This window comes from Acomys minous (assembly GCF_964271855.1).
Source record: "Acomys minous genome assembly, chromosome: 6".
NCBI lineage: Eukaryota > Metazoa > Chordata > Mammalia > Rodentia > Muridae > Acomys > Acomys minous.
The window spans coordinates 70337937-70358662 of record NC_140487.1 but is presented as its reverse complement, the minus strand read 5'-3'; the positions used below and the strand labels follow the sequence as shown (position 1 = coordinate 70358662).

The 20726-nt window shown below is 43.2% G+C and overlaps 1 protein-coding gene across 7 annotated transcripts in view; it reads right to left on the bottom strand.

Annotated features, from left to right (window-relative positions):
- Positions 1–20726, bottom strand: part of DGKI (diacylglycerol kinase iota) — a 443272-nt gene that overhangs the window by 272852 nt on the left and 149694 nt on the right. For all 7 annotated transcript variants that reach the window (XM_084786170.1, XM_084786172.1, XM_084786173.1 and 4 more), the window contains exon 3: positions 12909–13004. In XM_084786170.1, coding sequence (XP_084642296.1) covers positions 12909–13004 — 96 coding nt within the window. The remainder of the gene's footprint in view (positions 1–12908; positions 13005–20726) is intronic.

Below are 20726 nucleotides of genomic sequence, written 5' to 3'. Positions count from 1 at the left end.
TGTGTGTATGCATGTGTGTGTATTTCTTTCCTCCTTTTTGCTTGCCCCCAGGGAGTTTAACAGAGGCCACATGGAGTACTTCTCCAGTCCAGTGAATCAAGCTTTGTTCTCTCAGAGGAAGTCTGCACAGTGATCAACTGCCAACTCCACACCCTGCCTCAGTTTACCCTGACTTGACAAAGATGGGCTTCAGTACATGCACATACGAGCACACACATGAATTCCTCCTCCACACACATAGAAACAACAACTTTGGAGGCAGGTAACAATTTTCAGTAACAGCAGATGCAAATTATATACCAAAATTGAGTGTCTCAGAGCAATAGGAGTATTTTTATTATTTTAATATTCAGACATGCATATAATATGTTTGGATCATATCCACTCCCCTTCAATTCCTTCTCTCTCTCTCTCTCTCTCTCTCTCTCTCTCTCTCTCTCTCTCTCTCTCTCTCTCTCTCTCTCTCTCCTACCACTTTCCTTTCCTAATTTCATGTGATTTCTCTTTTAAAGGATCTGAGTCCATTTAGCACTGACTGTAAGTGCATGATATAGCACCATCTCCTGGAGCCTGCGGAGCCTCTCCAGGACCACATCTCTGAAGAAGATGGACTACATCTTCCCCCTCCCCCCGAGCAGCCATCACTTGCCAACAGCTGCTCAATAATCTTGAGCCATTCTCCCCACACATGCTGGGAGTTTAGCTAGCTTGATCTTGTACAAGTCTTGTGCATGCAGCCCCAGACACTGTGAACTCATGTGCAACTGAGCTGCCAGGCCCAACAAATACTGTTTTGCTGCAGGCATCTATGTCCTCTGTCCCTTACAATCTTTCCTCTCCTACTTCTGCAATGATCTCTGAGCAGATGTGATACAGACATCCCGTTTAGAGCCCAGCACCGTGCAGGCTCTCATTCTCTACACGTGCATCCTTGTTAATCATCATTTAAGTGGAACCCATTCCTGGTACCATTAAATGGGGGGGGGGGAGATGGCAGCTGGCTAAGCCATAGGCCCTAGCATTATCATGCTAAATGACATAGTAACAAACTGCCCCCTACATTTTCATCTTCATACCCATATATTGGTATAACTCTTCATCTCCATCAAAGAAGTTTGTTTTTGTAGTAGACAGTGATAACACAGAAACCAGCCAGTCAACATGCAAAGAGAAAGAGTATTGCTCACAACCTACTATTCTGGTCCATTGGCATGACTGAAAAGGGGACAGCAACTCTGTGCACTTGGGTGTTGCCTAGGTGACATACAAACACAACACTGAATTGGGTGCAAGTTATCTTAATCATTAAGGAACAGAATTATATCATATCAAACCATACAGAACCACTTCATATAAACACAAGCCCACATACAAATACAAATGTAGCCTCAATCTAAAGTTCCCATTACAAGTTATAGTTACTCAGGGGCTCAAACTCATCACACACACATACACACACACACACAGAGAGAGAGAGAGAGACAGAGACAGACAGACAGACAGACAGACAGACAGACAGACAGACACATGCACACACGCGCACACACACACATAGACACACACACCCTCACCCATACACACACACACACAGACACATTGTGGCTTAACATAAAAGTTTGATATAAAGGTAAAATAGCTGCACAAAATTACAAGAAGAAAAAGTTTGAAGCTGCAAGGGGGATTAGAATGTGATTTATGCTTTTACTTTTCAGTGTGTGAGAACTGCCTAGTATGGTCATCCTTCAGGGTTGCTGTTATGGATCAGAGACAAGTATTAGTCTAGCAAAACTGCAAAGCATCATGGGGTCATCGCTCAAGTGATTTTCCGCTGAACACTGAGATCCCATAAGACGCTGACACATCTTCTGAAGGGCCAACAAAGGGTCCCATGATCTTCCCTTAGGAAGCTTTGAGCTTCCTAAGACCAATGAATTATTAAAGGTGGCTAGTGTTTTATATAAACAGAATCACTTATGCAAATAGCAACCCCTATTATTTTTGCATGTGACTTTAGTGCTCCCTAGAATATGATTTGGAAGTGAAATGGACTGTGCAATGAGCAATGGACTACAAGTAACTGAATCTTAATCATCCCCAGACCTCACACCCTACTTATCCTGTAACAGCGCCTCCTGTGTGAAACAGGCTGAGCAGTAGTACATATGGGGAGGAGTAATATTCTGTACAATTAACAATTGTTAACACCCCATCACGATAGCTGAGACGGTAGCAGTGGTTAACAGCTACTGCAGATGGACTGCCCCTCTGCCTATTCTAAACATACAACCAGATGATCTCATTGAAATGGCCGGCCACCTTCCTCCAGACACACAAAGGACAATGTCACTTCCCTTCACAGGAGACTCCACTTCCTTTCCCCACATGTATCCACTGCCAAAAGTAATCAGTAGTAGAGAGTCTGTTTATGAAAATCTTTCTGTAAACCATTTTGCTCCTGGCTCTGCTTTCCCTGAGTCATCTTGATTCATTAGACCCTCCGTACCCTGATAGAAGAGCAGCCTCTGGCAGTCAGCAGCCTTGGCATTCCCTGCCTGAATCAGCTTCAGGCTGGCACCCAAACAATTCTAAAAGCTGGCTTTGCCTCCTGGACACTCCTGCCACACAAACACATGACTCCGGCTACCAGCCTGCACCCACTGCAGCCAGCCGAGCTGCCTGCCATCTGGGTGTGGATCATCAATCTGCCGTGCAGGACAACCCAACCTTTGTGTGTAGATCCCAGAGTGGATCACATGCAGATAAGGCTTGGTTTGCTCCTGGTATAGTGTGGGTGCCTCAGTGGTGAGCATCTGCCAGGGCTGAAGACAGAGCTGGAAGGACAGTCCCCAGCAAGGCATGCTAGGTCATCATCTTTATCATTACTGGTAACATACATGAATATAGCAGGCTGTGTGTGTGTGTGTGTATGTGTGTGTGTGTGTGTGTGTGTGTGTGTGTGTGTGTGTTTGACATTTGGAAGCCAGAGTTGAACCTCATGTAATTTTCATCAGAAGCTATCCATCTTCTGGGTTTTTGAGCCTTAACTCTTGCACTGGGACCCAGGGATTACTAATTAGGAGAGACAGGCAGGCCAGCAATCTGGAAGCATCTGCCTGTTACTATGCCCTCTGTACTAAGATTGCAAGAACATCTACCACACCTAGTTATTGTTCTTTTTTTTTTTTTTTTTGCGGGGGGGGGGGTGGTTAACGTAACTTCTAGGGATTAAACTCAGGTCCTCCTGCTTGCAAGGCCAGCTCTCTATTAGCTGAGATATCACCCCCAGACCTCTCATTGTGTATTTTAAGCATCAGAAAGACAAACATTTCCTTCAGATGTGCCAGATGGTGGCTGCCCTTGCAGGCTTCTTCTGAGTCTATTCCAAGAACCCAAAGACATCCCTATGAATGGATATCTTGGTGCCCTAACTATGACTGAAGTGATGAAGCTTCTGACAGTTCCCCAAAAAGACACATTCTATGAGATGTATCCCATAGTGGGGTACCTTAATTTGTCACATATGTCTGGTCCCACCCAAAAGACAACTATCACAAATAGGATCAAAATGAAGGCATCGCAACCCCAGTGGAAGAGCTAAACAGACTCATTCTAAACCTTAGACCTTGCTAAAACCAATGTCCGACAAAACACCTACCTATCTGACTCAAGTTAATGGCATTGAACTAGAAGCCAGAATGGAAAAGGAAGAGGGAAGCATGGACATTTGCTGATTAACTCTGTCATTTCATGACTCTGATGCTAGAGGCAGTCCTCACTATTTCAGCGAGGAAGCCATGACTAAAAAAAAAACAAAGCAGGTCTTGGGTTTTTCATCCAGTTCTTTTGGCATATGGAGCTGTGTATGGCAATCCCCCAGCCAGTCCCATGTCACACGGCCTCTGAAATGCAGTGCATTCACTTTCCCTATAGGATGACATTTGTCCAATTATAGGCAACAGTGAAGATAGCTGAGCACGAAGGTCAGGTGTCACAAGGCTTATCCCTTTTCACTCAATCTTACACATAAGGAAAGAACAAAGGAAGAAAAACAACACCCATTAGCCACCCCACAGAAACAAGGTGACATAAGCATGCCTAAAAATAGAGAAGATATATCTGGTAAAAGTTCTGAACTGACAGTTCCTTTCCCTTCTCACTCAACCTACGTATGTTCAGCCACCTAACCATCTACCTACACTCTCCCTGTGGCTCACACCTACCTGCCTATCTGTCTGATTTCTCCCAAGTCATATCCCCTGCCACTTAGATCCTCAAGACTGCTGAAATCATCTGTCTTGATGAGTACCTGTGAGCCTGGGTGACAGAGGTGTCTGTCTGTCTAGCTAGACAAGCTAACACAGATCACAGGATGGCTGTGGTGTTCATTTCTGAGCAATGTCCTTAGTGCCATAAGTCAGGTGAAAAAAAATCACACAACTGTTTGCTCTCAAAGTCATGGAGTAAGAGTACAAAAAATAAATCAAGATGTTAACACAGGAGAAGAACAGGAAGCATTTGAGCTTCGCTCTGAGCTTTTTACAGCAGCTCGAGGACCTCATTGCCATGGGCTTGTCCACTGTCAAATGGTATCCTCTATGTGTGTTTTCTCAGGAGGCCAGTTTTCACATAGTATGACCCTATTCTAATGACTCGCCAGCTAGTGTCATTACTAGGGAATTCTGACCACACGAGCATCAGTGGACCTCAGAGGAGAACACAGCTGAATGCATTACCTGCTACCATTTGCCAGGTGCAAAAGGCAGTCTACCTGACTGGTCCTGATCCCAGTATGAAGTTGAGTAGCTCTCTACCCTGCCAGCACTCAGTCTGAAGAGATAATCTTGCTACTTTATTCCATGCACTGAGGATTCCCATGAGATGGATCTGACCCAGAAGTCGTGACTTTAAAAGAACAAAAGTGAAAATTAAAATGCCATAAGTGACTATATAGTTTATTGTAACAGTTACTTTCTGCTCCTGTGTTAAAAAATATCATGACCAAAGGGGACTTACAGAGAACAGGATTTATTTAGGATTACTGACTCAGAGGAAGAGTCCATAGAGGCAATGAAGGCATGGGAGCCAGAGGAGAAAGCTAAGAGATCACACCACACACACGGAGCAGAGACAGTGTTTACAGCTATAAACTCTCAAAGCCTGTCCTTAGTGATGTACTTCCTCCAGCAAGCCTCCATGTCCTACAAGCTCCAGAACCTCCCTAAACAGTGCTACCAACGGGAACTAAGTGTCCAAAACCATGAGCATATGCAGAACATTTCTCATTCAAACTTTCTGCCCTTGTTCCTAATAGGCATGGACAGATCATAAAGCAACAGGCATTGGGTTCAACTTAAAAGTCTCCACAATCTTTAATAGTCTCAATACTGTTTAAAAGCCCAGAGTCTCTTTTGAAACTAAAGATGATCTCTTAATTTTAACACCCCTGTTGTGCTGGCTAGTCTTATATCAACTTAACACAAGCTGGAGTTATCTAAAAGGAGAATCTCAAATGAGAAAATGCCAGCACTTGAGAGGCAGAAGCAGGTGGATCACTGTGAGTTTGAGGCCAGCCTGGTCTACAAATCAAGTCCAGGACAGCTAAGGCTACACAGAAAGACCCTGTCTCAAAAAACCAAAGAGAGAGAGGGGAGGGGGGGAATATGCCTCCATAAAAATCTATCTGTAACCCAGCCTGTAGGGCATGTTCTTAAGTAATCATTGACAGGGGAAGGCCCAGCCCACTCTGAGTGGTGTCATCCCTAGGCTGGTGGTCCTGGTTTCTATACTTAAACAGTCTGAGCAATCCATGGGGGAGCAAGCACCCATCCACAGCCTCTGCATCAGCTCCTGCCTCCAGGTTCCTGCCTTGTTTGAGGTCCTGCCTGGACTTCCTTTCATGACAAACAGTGATATGAAAGTATAAGCCAAATATACTCTTTCCTCTCCAACTTGTTTTTAGGTCATGGTGTTTCATCACAGCAGTAGGAAGCCTAACTAAGACACCTGTGAAGATATATATATATCACATTTCCAACACTAAGTACACACTTCCATTCCAAAGAGAATGAATGTGGGCATAATGTGTACAAAAGAAAACCAAAACCCAGCAGGACAAATACCAAATCCTATAGCTTCGTGCCCAGTATGAGGGACTTCATTATCAAAGAACTAAAACAGCTCTGCCCCTTCTGCTTTGTTGCTTGTAACACACATCTGTCTCTCAAGCTGGTTATAGCCTTGCATGTAGTTATACTTGGCATATGTCAGGCATTTCCAACATTTTGGGATTTCTACTGCAGCCCAAGATTCGAGCCCACCTTCACAGCTTCACGCAATGGCCTCTCACAGCTCCTCGCAGGGATTCCAGCCCTGCCACATGTTGCCTGGCCTCAGTAGTTTACTAAAACCAAAGATAGAATCCATGAACCCCTCACTCTTGCATCTCTCATGCCTCAAAAGCAAGTGCTAAGTGAAGAACAGTACGAAGTTCAGCTGCCATCTTGGGAAGGACCCTTGTCCCATGGATTGTATTTGTAGGAGCTTCGTGTGTTATTGTTTTCTAGAAACAGGAACCTCCTTAGGTCTTTTCTTTTCACAAGTTGCAATGTAGATAGGTGGGGTCTTCCCATGAGAGCACCCCTTCCTATTTTAATGCAGAGTACAAATTTGTATTTAATGGCATTAATATGCTCCACAATTATAACCTTTTCTTCAGCACATGACCTTGTTGCCACACTAGTGCTCTTTTCCTCTAAAATCTGCACATTTTATTTATTTCCATTCCACTTGCTGTTTTTTTTTTAATCGTAGACCTGTATAAGAGTAAAATTAATGAATAATAACCATACTAAAGACTGAGTCTGATGCTGTCCTAAAATTTCTTCTACCAAAGAAACTAACTAACTGGTCCATTACTTTCCATTCAACTTCATGCAAGTTCTTAGGGCATGCACAGAAGACAGGTAGGTTCTTTGCTGAATTATCACCTGAATGGCCTGTTGTTGTGTGATATTGTAGTATACGACTTGCCATACAACCACTTAAACACCAATCTCAGTGAGACATGGATGGTTTATTGAACACAATACCCTAAGACTGTCAATGGCCAAGGGACACAATGGATTCGGGAGCCAAACTGTGATGCCAGTCTGTTTCTAAGGCAGGCCTTTTATAAGAGAAACCAGAACAGGTAGCAACTAGGTAACCAGGTGAGAAACAAGGAGAGGGCAGCATTATATCATTCTGACTACCTTAACACAAGAAGAATCTATTTTGTCCCAAATACACTGTATCCAGGTAACTAGACAAAGCACTTTAAGCTGATTGGCTAGGATAAAGGCTTGAGGACTTTCCAGTTACCCACCATTCTGAAAGAAAGGAACATAGCAAGGTATTGTGATTTTTTTTTGGTAGAATATATATCATTAATTCAAGCAAAATGTTCAGCAAGTATTGAATTGTATATAAAAGGCTGTTCAAGCTCCCAGGCAGGTACAGCCTAAAAACCTGAACTTAATTTCACTTCATGATCAAAATGGATACTTAAAAACAAAATGACTCCTGTTATGCTAAAAACGAAAGCAAGGTGTTAACACAGAAGCTACAATTTTAAGCACGTTACAGCAGCCCTTCAGCCCAGTTACTCATAAAATCCTTGCTTCTCTCTGAAACCTCTGAGCCGGGGACCCACAATCCACATTACATTCAGCACTATGGACCTCCAGGCTTCTACCAGAATAGACTGTTAATCTCTGCTTACAATTTTCTAGGCCAAAGTTCCAAAGTCTTCCTTATTTCTCAAACAAACAAACAAACAAACAAACACAAAACCAACAGGGTCAAAATCTTGACAGCAACATCCTATCTTTCCTGGCATCAACTTCTGTATTGGCTACATTTTTGTTGCTGTAATAAGAAATCACAGCCAAAGACAACTTAAGGTTTATTTTGGCTTATGCTTCCAGATGGCTAGAGTGCCATAATAATGAAGACAGCATGGCAGCAGGAGCGGGAAGCTCCAAGATGACATCTCAGCCCTGCCCACAGAAGCAGAGAGTGACCTGGAGGTACAGTGAGACTCTGACAGCCTATCCCAAGTGACATACATGCTAAGGCAAACATTACGTCAATTGACCTACATCCATAGCTCCAGCTTTGGTTTTAAATAGATGTTCCAATGTCCAAGTAAATTAGGGTGACGTCCCAGTATTTATGATACAGCTTTCACTCATCCTCTGGGCTATAGATACTGATATCGGTAGCCGTGTTCACCTTTAAATTTGCCTTGGTTTAGACAACACAGTGAGGGGTCATGCTTTGTTCGTTCGCTGCCCTTTATAGCATACTCCTTGTTCTGGTTCAGAAACAAGGAAACATACCCAAGCCCATCTGACCTTTTCATCCTTCCCACTCTTCCTAACAATAAATATCTTAGGTGTGCTCATAAACGGGGACTGCTGTCTCGCTCTAAAGAGCTTACTCCTGCCACTCTATCCGACATATTCCCTTTGCTCTACTCCACTCGTGTAAAATGAACATCATTTCTGTGTCTGTAGAGCAGCCTCTGGCTACATCCAGTCATATGAAATTTCCCTTCGAACTTCGTACGACCTTTGCTTTGCTCAAACAGGGGAAGATGGGGAAGGTCTGTCTTTGGAGATGTATTCCTTCCTCCCCAAGCAGGCTGCTGTAGTTTGCTTAGAGGCTACCTGGTAGTTACCTGGCCACAATAATGCCGACTGCTCTTCGTTCTTCCAAAATGGTGCATGAAGGGAAACATAAATCTAATACGTAATCTACATGCTCATGTTTTTTCCACAATTAATTTTATTGACTTCTGAGGAAGTGTCAAGTACAGCATGTTCCTCGACTGAACTCTCGCTGGAAGCAGGCACCCATCACCTTTCACCAGCATCCTTGCAAGATAGCCGTCTACATCCTGCCTGAACACATCTTTTGAGCCCACTTCTCCAGGTAGCTAGGTACCTCACTGGACTGTGCTGTGCTACAGCAGCTTTTAGAGTTAGGTTTGTGTACCAACTGCATCAGGGTATTTAATGTGCTTCTTAAAATATGTGTTTGAAGGTCTAACTCCAGACACAGCTGAGTCAGCACTTGGAGCAGCGAGGGGGTAACTGTCCATTAAACTGCTCACAAGTGTCCCAGAGGAGCCTTAGGAATACTTGATGGCCTTGGCCACTATTATGAGTCACTGAATGTAGATCTAGGGTTCAGCTCCATCTTCCTCATGGATGGAAAGTCACTTCCTTTTTTATTCAAAGCAGCTCTTGAAATAACAGGAAGTCTTTCTCTACATGTCCCGTCTTTAATACTCAGCTGTAACTGTGCTACTGAAATTTTCTTTACCACACGTTTCCACACTCTGATCCAACTTGATCACTCTCTCCTCTGGAGCTTTCATTACTTTCTAAGGTCTTTCCCAAAACATGGCATCTAAGGTGGTCATACTTCCCCAGTGTGAGGCGGGTGGAGGGCTGCAAGGCACTGAGTGCCTTTACCATAGACTGTGAGTTATGCGACAACTATTCACTTACATTCCAGCCGTGTGACCACCAGGCAAGCCACCTGAGCCTGAACCAGCCAGCACGAGGGCCCTTCATTGATTCAGCCCCGGCTAAGTAAAGAGGCTTGGGAGGCTGACTCCCTTCTTGGAGTTGTTTTCATTTGGATGGCTTTGCTTACACACCTCATATATAGATTGGCAATGCATCCCTCTTGGGTACCGCCTGTTCCTGTCCTGCTCTTTAACTTACTACAGCAGTCACTATGCCAAGCGCATGCTGCCTATGCCCTATGCCTGGCATCAAATTGTCACAGCATTTCCCACTTCACAGGAGAGGACACATAACTTAGCAGTAAGGACCTTGCCATGGGGGAAACAAACACAGGGTCATTCTCCAGTAGTCCCTCATTCATTTGTGACTTGGCTTAATCAACATCTTTATGGAAGACTGGTCTTCATCTTGTGGATATTTTTAAAACTGGGTTGAAAGCACTAAGTGCCTGGGGTAAAATCAAAGAGGAAGATGAAAGGACACCGAGCTTTCAAAGCTCCGCTCTGGATCTCCTGATGGAATCCTTATTATACACTTGTGTTGCTCCTGGCCTAGAGGTAATAGTGGCCAAACAATGAGGGAGTGAAATGCTAAGTGGGGACACAGAGTGGGGTGGGGGGTGGGGGTATAGAGTTGGGTGTGAGGGCATACCTGCAAGTGTAACCCTAGGGCAGTTGAGGTAGGAGAATCTCAGCTCAAGGTCAGCCTGCCCCACCCAGTGGCATGCTGGGAACAGGAAGTGCCTGTATTAAGTCATACATTTGTCAAGAGAAGTAATAAGGAGCTGTCCCAAAATGAGGGCCCAAAATAGGATCAAGGGGAGGAATTTGGGGAGCGGCAGGACTAGGTAATAAGCCAGTCCCCCTCTTAACAGAAGGATCTATATAGGCAAAGCCAGCCTTCATGTCTTCCATTTTATACTATCTGATACCCTAAGACCAATGTTTATACAATTATCTAAGACCTTAATGTTAATTCATTATTTATAGCATTTTAGTCCAAATAGCTGCGCTTCTAACAGATTTGGCTAATTTAATCAAACTCCATGCAATTATAGTTTAATTAAAACTACATATGCATAAAGTTGAAATGCTGATATTTAAATCAATTGAATTCACAACAAGATTAGGAGAAATGCAAACGATTTATTACAGATCCAAATTAGAAACAAAATTAAAAGCAATTTAATCCTACTCTCTTTTTCTGTCTAGATGGTAGCCAAGACCCAAAGGTCACAAATCCTCAATGTCAAACAGTAAGTGGAAACACAGAGATTCAAATGCAGGTTTCTTGACTTCAAATCCATAGCCTAATCATCTGGGCCATTTGTTGTTCCTTATGTCCTTTAAACAAACAACTCTCACCAAAAAAAGGTAAAAGTTGTTCTAAACAATTATGTGCCAGTGAGGGGATCAAAGCTGCTATGGTGAGAGAAAGAGGTCTTGATGTTGAGACTTATTTATTTTAGCACCTGAGACAGTCCTCGGGTGCTGTACTCCTTTATAAGCTCTGACAGAAGTTTAGCTTCTTCTTTGCTAACAGAAACATATTTGCTCATTATTTCCGTGCCCCATGTTGTGTTCAAACCAATTCCATGTATACAAAACAAACAAAAAACAAAACAAAATCCCTATCGACTTCTCCTTCCTCTGAGTGCCACCAGGCCTCCCCACCAAGGGGAGGTGGTCAAATAGGGAGCACCAGAGTTGCTGTCAGAGTCAGTTCCCGCTCTCCACACAACCATGGAGAATGAGCTGCCCATTGGCTAGATCTGAATAGGGGGTCTAGGTTAACTGCATGCATTGTCCTTGGTTGGTACAGCAGTTTGTGCAGGACCCCTGGGTCCAGATCTGCCAGCGTTGATGGTCTTCTTGTAGGGTTCCTGGACGCTCTGGGTCCTTCTATCTCTCCATTGTTCCATACCACTCTCACCTGGAGGGACTCGCTATTGATAGCACCTTCTTAAATCGGCAGGAAGTCTTCTTTCTTTTTTACTATTCTAAGTTTTCTGTCACTCTGTTTTTAGATTAATTTTTGTAAGTTAAAAGTAAGCCTGCTTTCTCAACATCAAGCTTTCAGTCTTTCCATAACTTGTTGTATGGTCAACGGTCTCATTTCACAGTTTATTTCCCCTTTTTCAGCACTGGGAATTAGACCTGGGACCTTATACATACTAGGCAAGTATTCCACTACTGAGTTACATCTTCCACCCTTGAATGTTTTTGCTGGTTGGTTGGTTGGTTGGTTGGTTGATTGGTTGGTTGGAATAGAGTTTTACTATAGTGGAATTCTTAGTTGTAATTATTATCAGAAAAACTGAGAAGAGAGTACATCAATAAGGGACTGCCTAGATCAGGCAAGGCAGTGGCGGTGTCTGTGGGGATTGTTTTGATTACATTAACTGAGGCAGGAAGCCCCAGCCCACTGTGGGTAGCATCATTCCCTAAGCAAGCGGGCTATCCTAGACAGTGTTAAGTATAAAGAGACTGCTAGGCACAAGTAAGCATGCATGTGTTCACTCACTCTCGGCTCTCGATTGTAGGTATGACTGGATGTTTCACATTCCTGCCATGGCTCCCCTGAAGCGGTGGACGACAACATGGAACTGTAAACTTAATAAAGCTTTGTCCCTTAAAGCGTATTCTGTTACAGTAACAGAAAAATGAAACTAGGAGACTATGTAACCCAGGCTGTTCTCAAATTTCTCATCCTACATCTTCCTTTATCTCTTGTGATTTCAAGTGTGTACTCCCTTATCTAGCTCCTGAAGAAAAGTTTAATCCCTATTTAAACCCTAAATAGGGGCACAAAGTGAATTTTGAATAAGCAAAAGCCACTCCCACTGACCTGATGGTTGATTCATCAAATCATTTCTGAAATTGTGTGCTCCAGACCTCGGTGTGGATAGAGGCAAACCTCACTCACATCCCACAAAGCTATTTCCATCTTCACCGTTGTACTCTCACCCCATAGCCACTGCCCTGTAGAGATCAGCCACTTCCTCTCCACACAGATCTCCTGCTGTTCCACTTTCTCTGACTCTCAAGAAACAACACCCCCCAACAACCACTATGGTGGTAAGTGTCAAATTACACTAGTATGTAGCCTACCCAAAGAGACCCTAAAGTCATTCAAATTGACAATGTGGAGCCATGTGGACTTGATACACAATCTATAAACCTTAAAAGCAAGTGGGAAGTTCCACGTCATGAGAACAGAGCCTTTCCAAGCCCATGCTGGGGTACTTGTGCACAGTTGTCCTCTCATCCCAGCCACCCAGACAGAGAGTCTGTTTCCTGGAAAGACTAAGTGGGCATCATGGGACATACTCACTGCAAATCGGACTTGGCAGTTTTCCTCCCCCAGGTAGCAGAGGTCACCCGAGACGTTAGTCTCCAACCATAGGTGCTCCCCATTCACAGCATTCTCCTGTAAGGAAAAGACACATTCACTTCAGTTTTCTCTTCTGCATCAAGGGAAGGACTTCAACTCAGGAATTTTATGCAAGATGCTTTAGTGATTTTGCGGAGTTTAAGCATTGTCGACGGAATCCGCAAAGACACTCCTGGAGTTGATCCTATGGAAATTCCAAAAAGGGAGCATGGTGTTTGGGACCTTTGACTTATAACCCAAATAGATATGAGGTCTATAAAGGCCTTGTCCATGGATGCATCACCTTAAAACATTTTCAACAAATGAGGAAAAGACAATTCCTGAATGGCTCCATGTAAAGTCTTGTTTGCCCTGACCCCACTCTGTTGATGTGATAGCACAGGAGACTAAAAGTAGATTTTAAAATTGCCTTTACTTAGTGAATTAGCTAAGAAGGAGGATGATAGCATTAAAATACTTCAAGGAAGATTGGCTGACAATGCATTTATATTTAGCTTGCCTCTCTGGTGCTCAACGCACAATATATTTCTACTAATCCAAACATATTGCTAATTCAGTAAGGCCTTCCACCCAATTAATTCTAAATTTTACCAACAGAGTAATTTGTCTGCTTCCTAAAAATACACACTTCTGGTGGTGAGTAGACCTGCTGAGAAGTACGACACAACAAGCAACAAGGCCGTTTTATCCATAAATGTGCAATGTTAGAGTGGAGAAGATGGCAGTCACTTGGCATTTAAATATGGCAAACAGAATTCCATGGTCTTTCTTCTGATATGTCACTTTAGAGAATGTGAATTTATGTACTAATTGTAAATTCTGTTTATTTGCTGAAAAGATTGGCTATTGTGAAAAATGCTACATTAGACCAGGCATAAAGAACCATGAGACTAAGTCTACAGGGCTTATGGGAAAAGCCCTGTTGTTTCATCTTATTCCATACTAGAAACCAAGGACTAGGAGTTATCTTTTGATGAAGGGCACTGTGGGCTAAACTGTACCATTGTCCCCGATTTCTAAGTTAAAAATCTAACCACAGAGTTCCTGTATTAGAACAGTGCCTTTGGGAAGTAATCAGGTCATGGAGGCACAGGTTTCACTATGGGATCAATGTCCTTCTAGGAAGGAACCCAAGAGAAATTGCGCTCTCTCCACAGGCATGCACTAGGGAAAAGCCACCGAGTTGACAACAGGCAGGAAGAGGGCCCTCACCAGGAACCCAACGTGCCAGCTCCTTGCCCTTGTACCTTCTTAGTTTGAAAATGATGGGAAATTAATATCTGTGGGTTAAGCCATCCCATCTGTGGCATTTTTGCTATAACAGTCTGATCAGACTAGAGAGGATGAGTCCAATAAAGAGCTTTACAGAATAACAAAATAATTTAGTGGCTCATCTTGGGATAACTCACTCTAGAAGCATCCACATGACAGCCTTATCAATGTCAAGGCTTAGAAGAGAGAAGCAGAAATGCAGACCAAATGTTTCCAGCATGAAGAAGGAAGGAGTGCTCCAATTGTCTTGTTGTTTGTTTGTTTGTTTGTTTGGTATACAATGAATGCATTTCTTCATATTCAAGTAGAATATATTTTCCCTTCAGGGTGACTAGTCTTAAATGATTTCAGGCAAGAAAATCCACAGGTCTTGTTGTGACCTAAGATCTAGATGCTTCAAGATGCAAAGAATGTAAGCCTCAAAACATAAGGAGTGAGAAAAGAACATGTGGGAAAAGTGAGCAGGAAATAGATGTCAAAGGCTCAGTGAGACCCTGAAGTACCTCAAGTACACCGAACCCCAAGTATCTCAAAACCATCCTCAAGTCAGGCATAGTGTGGTACACATATGTGAGAGCAACAGTGTTAAGGCAGGAGTCCTGATCAAGGCCGAGTGAGATATGCAGTAAGACCTTGTCTCAGACTACAAAACAAAGGTCCCTGGAAAGAAAACAAAGATATTGAGAATGATAGTCACCCACTATACCAAAAGGCGATCTTTCTTTTTTTCTGATTTTTTTCTTCTCCCCAGGAACATTTTTCTTTAGTGAAAAAATGCTCAATTTGTACATACATGGTCATGGAAAATAGACCTCTCCTCCTCTGTGGAACACTACCAGAAGAAAGGAAGGCTAGGCATAGAGCTGGACCTTTAAAGTTTTAAAAGAGTGATGACATCATGAGAGAAGAAGATATGAAGGCATTTCTTTACAAGATAGCCTAAAGAAGTCTATGCTCACAGTCTAAAACACTGCAGAGCAGGCAACATCCAACTTTAACTTTTCCTGTTTTCATTTTATTGTTCACCTCATTCAGCAAACATTTACTCTTCAGTGCTTAGTCTTGGGGATTCTCTGATATCTCACCATGGCAAACTGACTGGAAAAGTTAGAAACCAAACATGGCATCATAACAGCTAATACTAAGCAAAGGGCTTCAGAGGAAATCTGGCCAATGATTTTAAGGAGTCCAGTAGAAAACTGTTACAGTGGAGCAAACGTCAAGAACCTCTGACAATAACAAGCCATGTGTGCCCATCATGAAGTCATGGAAGGGCAGGTAAGGCAGGCAGGGGCATGAAAGATGTGCCACATTCCTCACTTCCCAGGCTAGCAGTTCCTGGGCCTCAGACTTCTTTGCTTACTGATGTACCATTTGCAAACTTTCAGACGTAAAGTTCAATGCTCAGATCTTTGCTCTCTTCCATCTTCCTTAGATTACTGTACCGAGTTCTCTCGGCTTTAGCACTCACTGAGTAATTGTTAACTTCCAAGGTATTTACTCAATGTGACCCTCTGCTTTGAGCTTCACTCATAAACTATTGCCCACAGCGTCTCTCCAGAAGATGCAATTAGCATCTCAAATCCTTATGTTTGCAAGAACTGGATTTCCTCCACTGATTTGCTCTGACATGTCTTCTCTCTGGATTCTCAGTAAACAGCATTTCCATGCTTACACTTTGGGAAAAAACTCTGGAATCTCTCTTTGTCTCTCTCCTATATACAGCTAATCTCATTTTATCATAATTTCAAAATGCACGTGAAGCCCAGTTGCTCCTTTCCACTTCTCTGGTTGCCACCAGCTCTGGCTTAGAATTATCTCAATACCCAACCACAACAAGGGATCCCTGCTTCTGTCTCCCACTCCTGGTGTCTATTTTTTCGAAACTCAACATCAGCAGTAGTTGGGGTGAAGGCCTGAGTCTTTCTACTGTTCTGTGGCTACCTGCAGCAGCTTAGGGAGCCTTACTTGGAGACCTTTACTGAGGTGAAGCTGAGGTTTGCTGCAGTAAAGAATTTCAGGGTAAACCCATATGAAGCAGAGTTGGAGTTTATTAAGAAGAGACTTTTGATGGATTGACGCACAGAAGTTAACAGAGTGGCCCTCGGGAGGAAGGATAAAACACACCCGAGTGTAGATAAGCTTCTCAAAAGAGGTCAGAGCTTAAGTATCTTAGCAAGAACCACAGATATGACTTGATTGCTCTGGTTTGGTTTTGGTTTGGTTTTCTGAGGCAGGATCTCATGTAGGGCCAGGTTATCCTTAAACATGCAACACAGCTCACCATCCATATATGGTGATATTTCCATCTGCTTCAGCACCCCAAGTGCTGGGGTTGTGGGCATGAGACGCCAAGCCTTGAGTACATACATGAATTTGGTGGCTCTCAACTTAATCTGAAATATTTGCTAAGGAACTTTATTCTCCCACGTTCCCCCATTTCAATAAATGACATTTCAGGGTGAGTCCAGGGGTGCCTTGTATAACATCACATTTTAATAAGGTAAACCAGGGGTTAGTCACAGGGTTGCCAGAAAGGATTCTTGTGAGAGTTCATAGAAAAGGTCTACGACTGGGAAAAGAGAAAGGTTATACTCAAAGGTCATATTTCACTTAGCCTACAGCATGGTTTGCTCAGATAACACCCGTATTTGCAGCATCTTTATATTAACAGAACATTGTTTCTGTGTCAGTAACCTTCAGAGCTAGCATTAACTGTGCTGGAATTCTTGACTCAGCTGGAGAAATACTTCAACTACATTCCTGGACCTTCCTAGCTACTTTTTCTTCCCCTGCGTCCTTAATTTTCCCCTTTCTACCTAGCTTCAAAATATAAACTGGCCAAGTGGAGATTCTGCTCATTAGCTGCTCGTGTAGATGGAAGAGGCTCAGGTTTGCCTTGATGTAGCCCTTGGGTGCTGCTCTGTGTTCTTTTCCTGTCTGTACTCTCTCAATCCTACTCTTCTCGCCTCTTTTGCTTTGCGTCTATCTAATGGTTGACTTCCTGGTGGCCTGTTCTCTTTGATGCTTCTCCTTACTCCACGTACGATGGCATTATTCTAATTCCTCCCCTTGGTCATTTTGAGCAAGGCTGCCATTCACCAAAATCATTCTCTTCTTCTTGAACATATGGCTAGATGTGACTTCCCAGTCTCCCTGTCGCTAAGGGTGGCCGTGAATCCAAGTTCTAAGGGAACAAACAGAAGCAAAGGTTCCAGGCAGGGGCCATCAGATCTACCCACAAGTGTCCCCTCACTGCTTCTTCCACCGTAGCTTATTGGTGTCATCAGCCATCAAGATGATTTTGGAAACCTCCCGATGAGATGTCAACTGAAGAGTCAATGTCTGTCCTTGAGTAACTATAAAAAGGAGTCTAGTTTCCACCCAACTACATAGACTAGTCCTGGTCTGTGGCATGGGTGGGAGATACAGCTTCTATATTACCACACTACACATCTGACTCTCTTATTCACGCAGCCTACTTTATCCCTAAAGAATGCAGACATTCTTTGTTCGTATTTTTGTCTAGGTTTTCTTTTGTGTCTAAGTCTGTCCTCAAGTTTCTTAGTATTCACTCGACAGCAAATCCAATCAAGTCCCAGCTTCTTTGAACTCTGGCACCTGCTCTGACTAATTTTTACATTATTGTGCACTCAGTTCCCTTAAAATATACCTATGATTGTGCCCCTTCGTGGCTTTGAATTCTTACGTGACTCTGTCATACAGAAAATGAAGTGCAAATTCAGTCTGGCAACATAGACCTTCCATCAGGCCTGCCAATCAGTCTCCCCTTAATTTATCTTATTTTCTTCCCTCATTACTATTCTTTAATCATATCTTCTTTCTGGTGCCATGTTTTATTGATTATTCTTCCCATGTGGGAACATCTTGCTTGCTTCTTCTCTTCAAACTTACCTTGAAATGACATCTCAAATACCATGCATCTCAAAAAAACAGAAAAATAACCACCCTATTTTTAAGAGATGTCCTTTTTCTGGTCTTTGGACTATGGAAAAAATCTCCCTAAATATATACATACATACATACATACATACATACATACATACATACACACACACAGACACACACCACATCTGTGACCCCCCAGCATGCATATTTATACAATATGTATATTTCCTTAAGATCATCTATGTGGGTGGATAGATAGACAGATAATAGATAGATATATAAACAGAAATATGACTACTTGCCCATATTTTGAAAAAATATCCTGTACTTGTTACAGATAAAAAGATAGAGACAGAGGAGTGTTACAGATTCAATAATGTATATAACAAGTGCATCAGCAGGAGCCAGGCACTCAGAATATACATGTGTAATTCCAACACCCAGGAGACTGAGGCAGGAGGACTGCTAAACGCTCAAGGACAATCTCGGCTACCTAATAAATCGAGCTGCAGGCTGCCAGAGATAGAGACCCTGTCTCAAAAATGGAAGCCAAAAGTGTAGCACATCTGCTCCATAAGCAAATAACCCGGATAAACAAACATACACGATTATAAAATTTTTTTTTTAAATAATTGGAGTTGTAAGTAAAACATTCTTTACAAATATCCATGCAAAATCAAAAAATTTAAATGCGGGTTGCCTGAAAACCTGCCAGTTAGTAATGTGATAAACCGCCTTGGGCTGTGCACACAGGGGTTGTGCAGAGGATGGACGGGCTGTGGTCATATGGTCGGGGAGGAGGTCCCCTTCTGTCAGAGGTCCAGGGGAGGAGAATAGTGAGAAAGAGGGAGGGGGAGTGGAAAGATTTAAGTGAGGCGATAACAACCAGGATGTAATCTGAATACATTATTAAAAAAATAAATAAAACGAAGGTGATGAAAAATAAACAAATATACAGATTTCACCAGGTTAAAAAATAAAATAAAATAACTATTACTAAAAAAATCCACTGGAAATGTGTACAGAACACACTGATTGTGCTGTGCCATCAACACATAGTCCACACCTTAAAGACTGAGTGTGAACAAAGAGTGTTAACGTCTTCCTATGAGCCCCATCTTTCACTTCAATATTGAACGACAGCATTTGGGATTGACCTGGTAAAACAAAACATGCTTCTATAACTGGATTTCCCTATTTATTACTATTTAATTTATGGCTCACATCTCTTTCCACTAAAGACTATTAAACAGTCACTTTCTCAGTGTTCGGATACTTGGCCCAAGACACTTACTGCAGAACCATGGGGCTAAGGAGCCTGTGATTTCTTTGAGAAGCCAGACAATTTTGGTTGACACTGGTTGCCAAATTGACACAGCCCATAATCACCTAGAAGACAGGTGTAGTGGGCTGGGCTGTGAGGCAGCATCTAAACTGGTTAACTGTGGTGGCAAAACCCATCCAAAATGTCAGTGCACTGGCCCAAGGACTAGAGTTCCAGATGAATAAAAAAAAGAGGTGAGCTGAGCACAGAGTGCATCTCGCTGTTCTCTCTGCTGCGCTCACACGGTGACTGCTGTCTCACGGGCCGGCTGCCAGTCCTCCCTGTGCCAACAGACTGGGCCCCCTTCTGAAACCCTTCCTTAGTTTGCCTTTGTCAGGAATGGTGTTGCAGTAATGGTAAAGGTCATTAATACAGGGCTTTATGCTAAACTACCCTGATCTCAGAAGATACGGAGAGCCAATTGCAAGCCATCATCCCCATGTTGACATGGCAATCCACAGCCAGAGGCTTCACTGCACTTTCTTATATGAGGTATTGGTTTTTTTTTTTTTCCTCTTTCTCTCTCTCATTTTCTCACAGCCTAAGGTTGTTAGAAGTAGGGATGAGAGTGAAGAGATATGGGAAGCAGCACAGGCTGTGGCAATGGTCCCCAAACTCAACACAGCACAGGTTTCTTAGCTCACACACAAAAACAGGGCTGGCAGGAGACGACATGCAGAAACGCTCATATACGTTACGTGTGCGCACACCCATGCTGGCTTCCACACACAGTCGCGCATGCACGCGCAAGCCCCAGCTACTTCCTGGCTTTTCATTCAAGGTTCTAAAGATAAAGCGACCTAATTTCATAACCTAGTTTAAAGCAACTCTGGTTCCCTTGTCTTGTCCCTGAGCCGAACTGTGAGGCGGTGTACCAACTGCGCTGTCTCTACCTGCTGAGGAGAAAGCACGTCTTTGCTTAGCGTCATCAACTAGAGAAAGGGGGAGCTAGTGTGGATGGGGGTTGGTCTTGTTTGAGCTGAAGTTCTGTCTCCCAGGGAATTCTGGGCGGAAGGATGTGACCCAGTGAGGAAATGAAAGAGAATCAGAACTAAAGATGTTAAGTGACACAGGTGACACGAGCCTACAGGACGAGCTGTGGATCCCCAGCCTGCGCCTCACCTCCCACACTGGCCTGTGGCTTGCTCCGGGCAGCTTAAGGGGCGACGCCTAAATTACAGAACAGTGAGGACAGAAGAGGGACCCACCTCCAGTGCTGTTGGCTACAATCTCAAAAACAGAGGCGAGCTCTA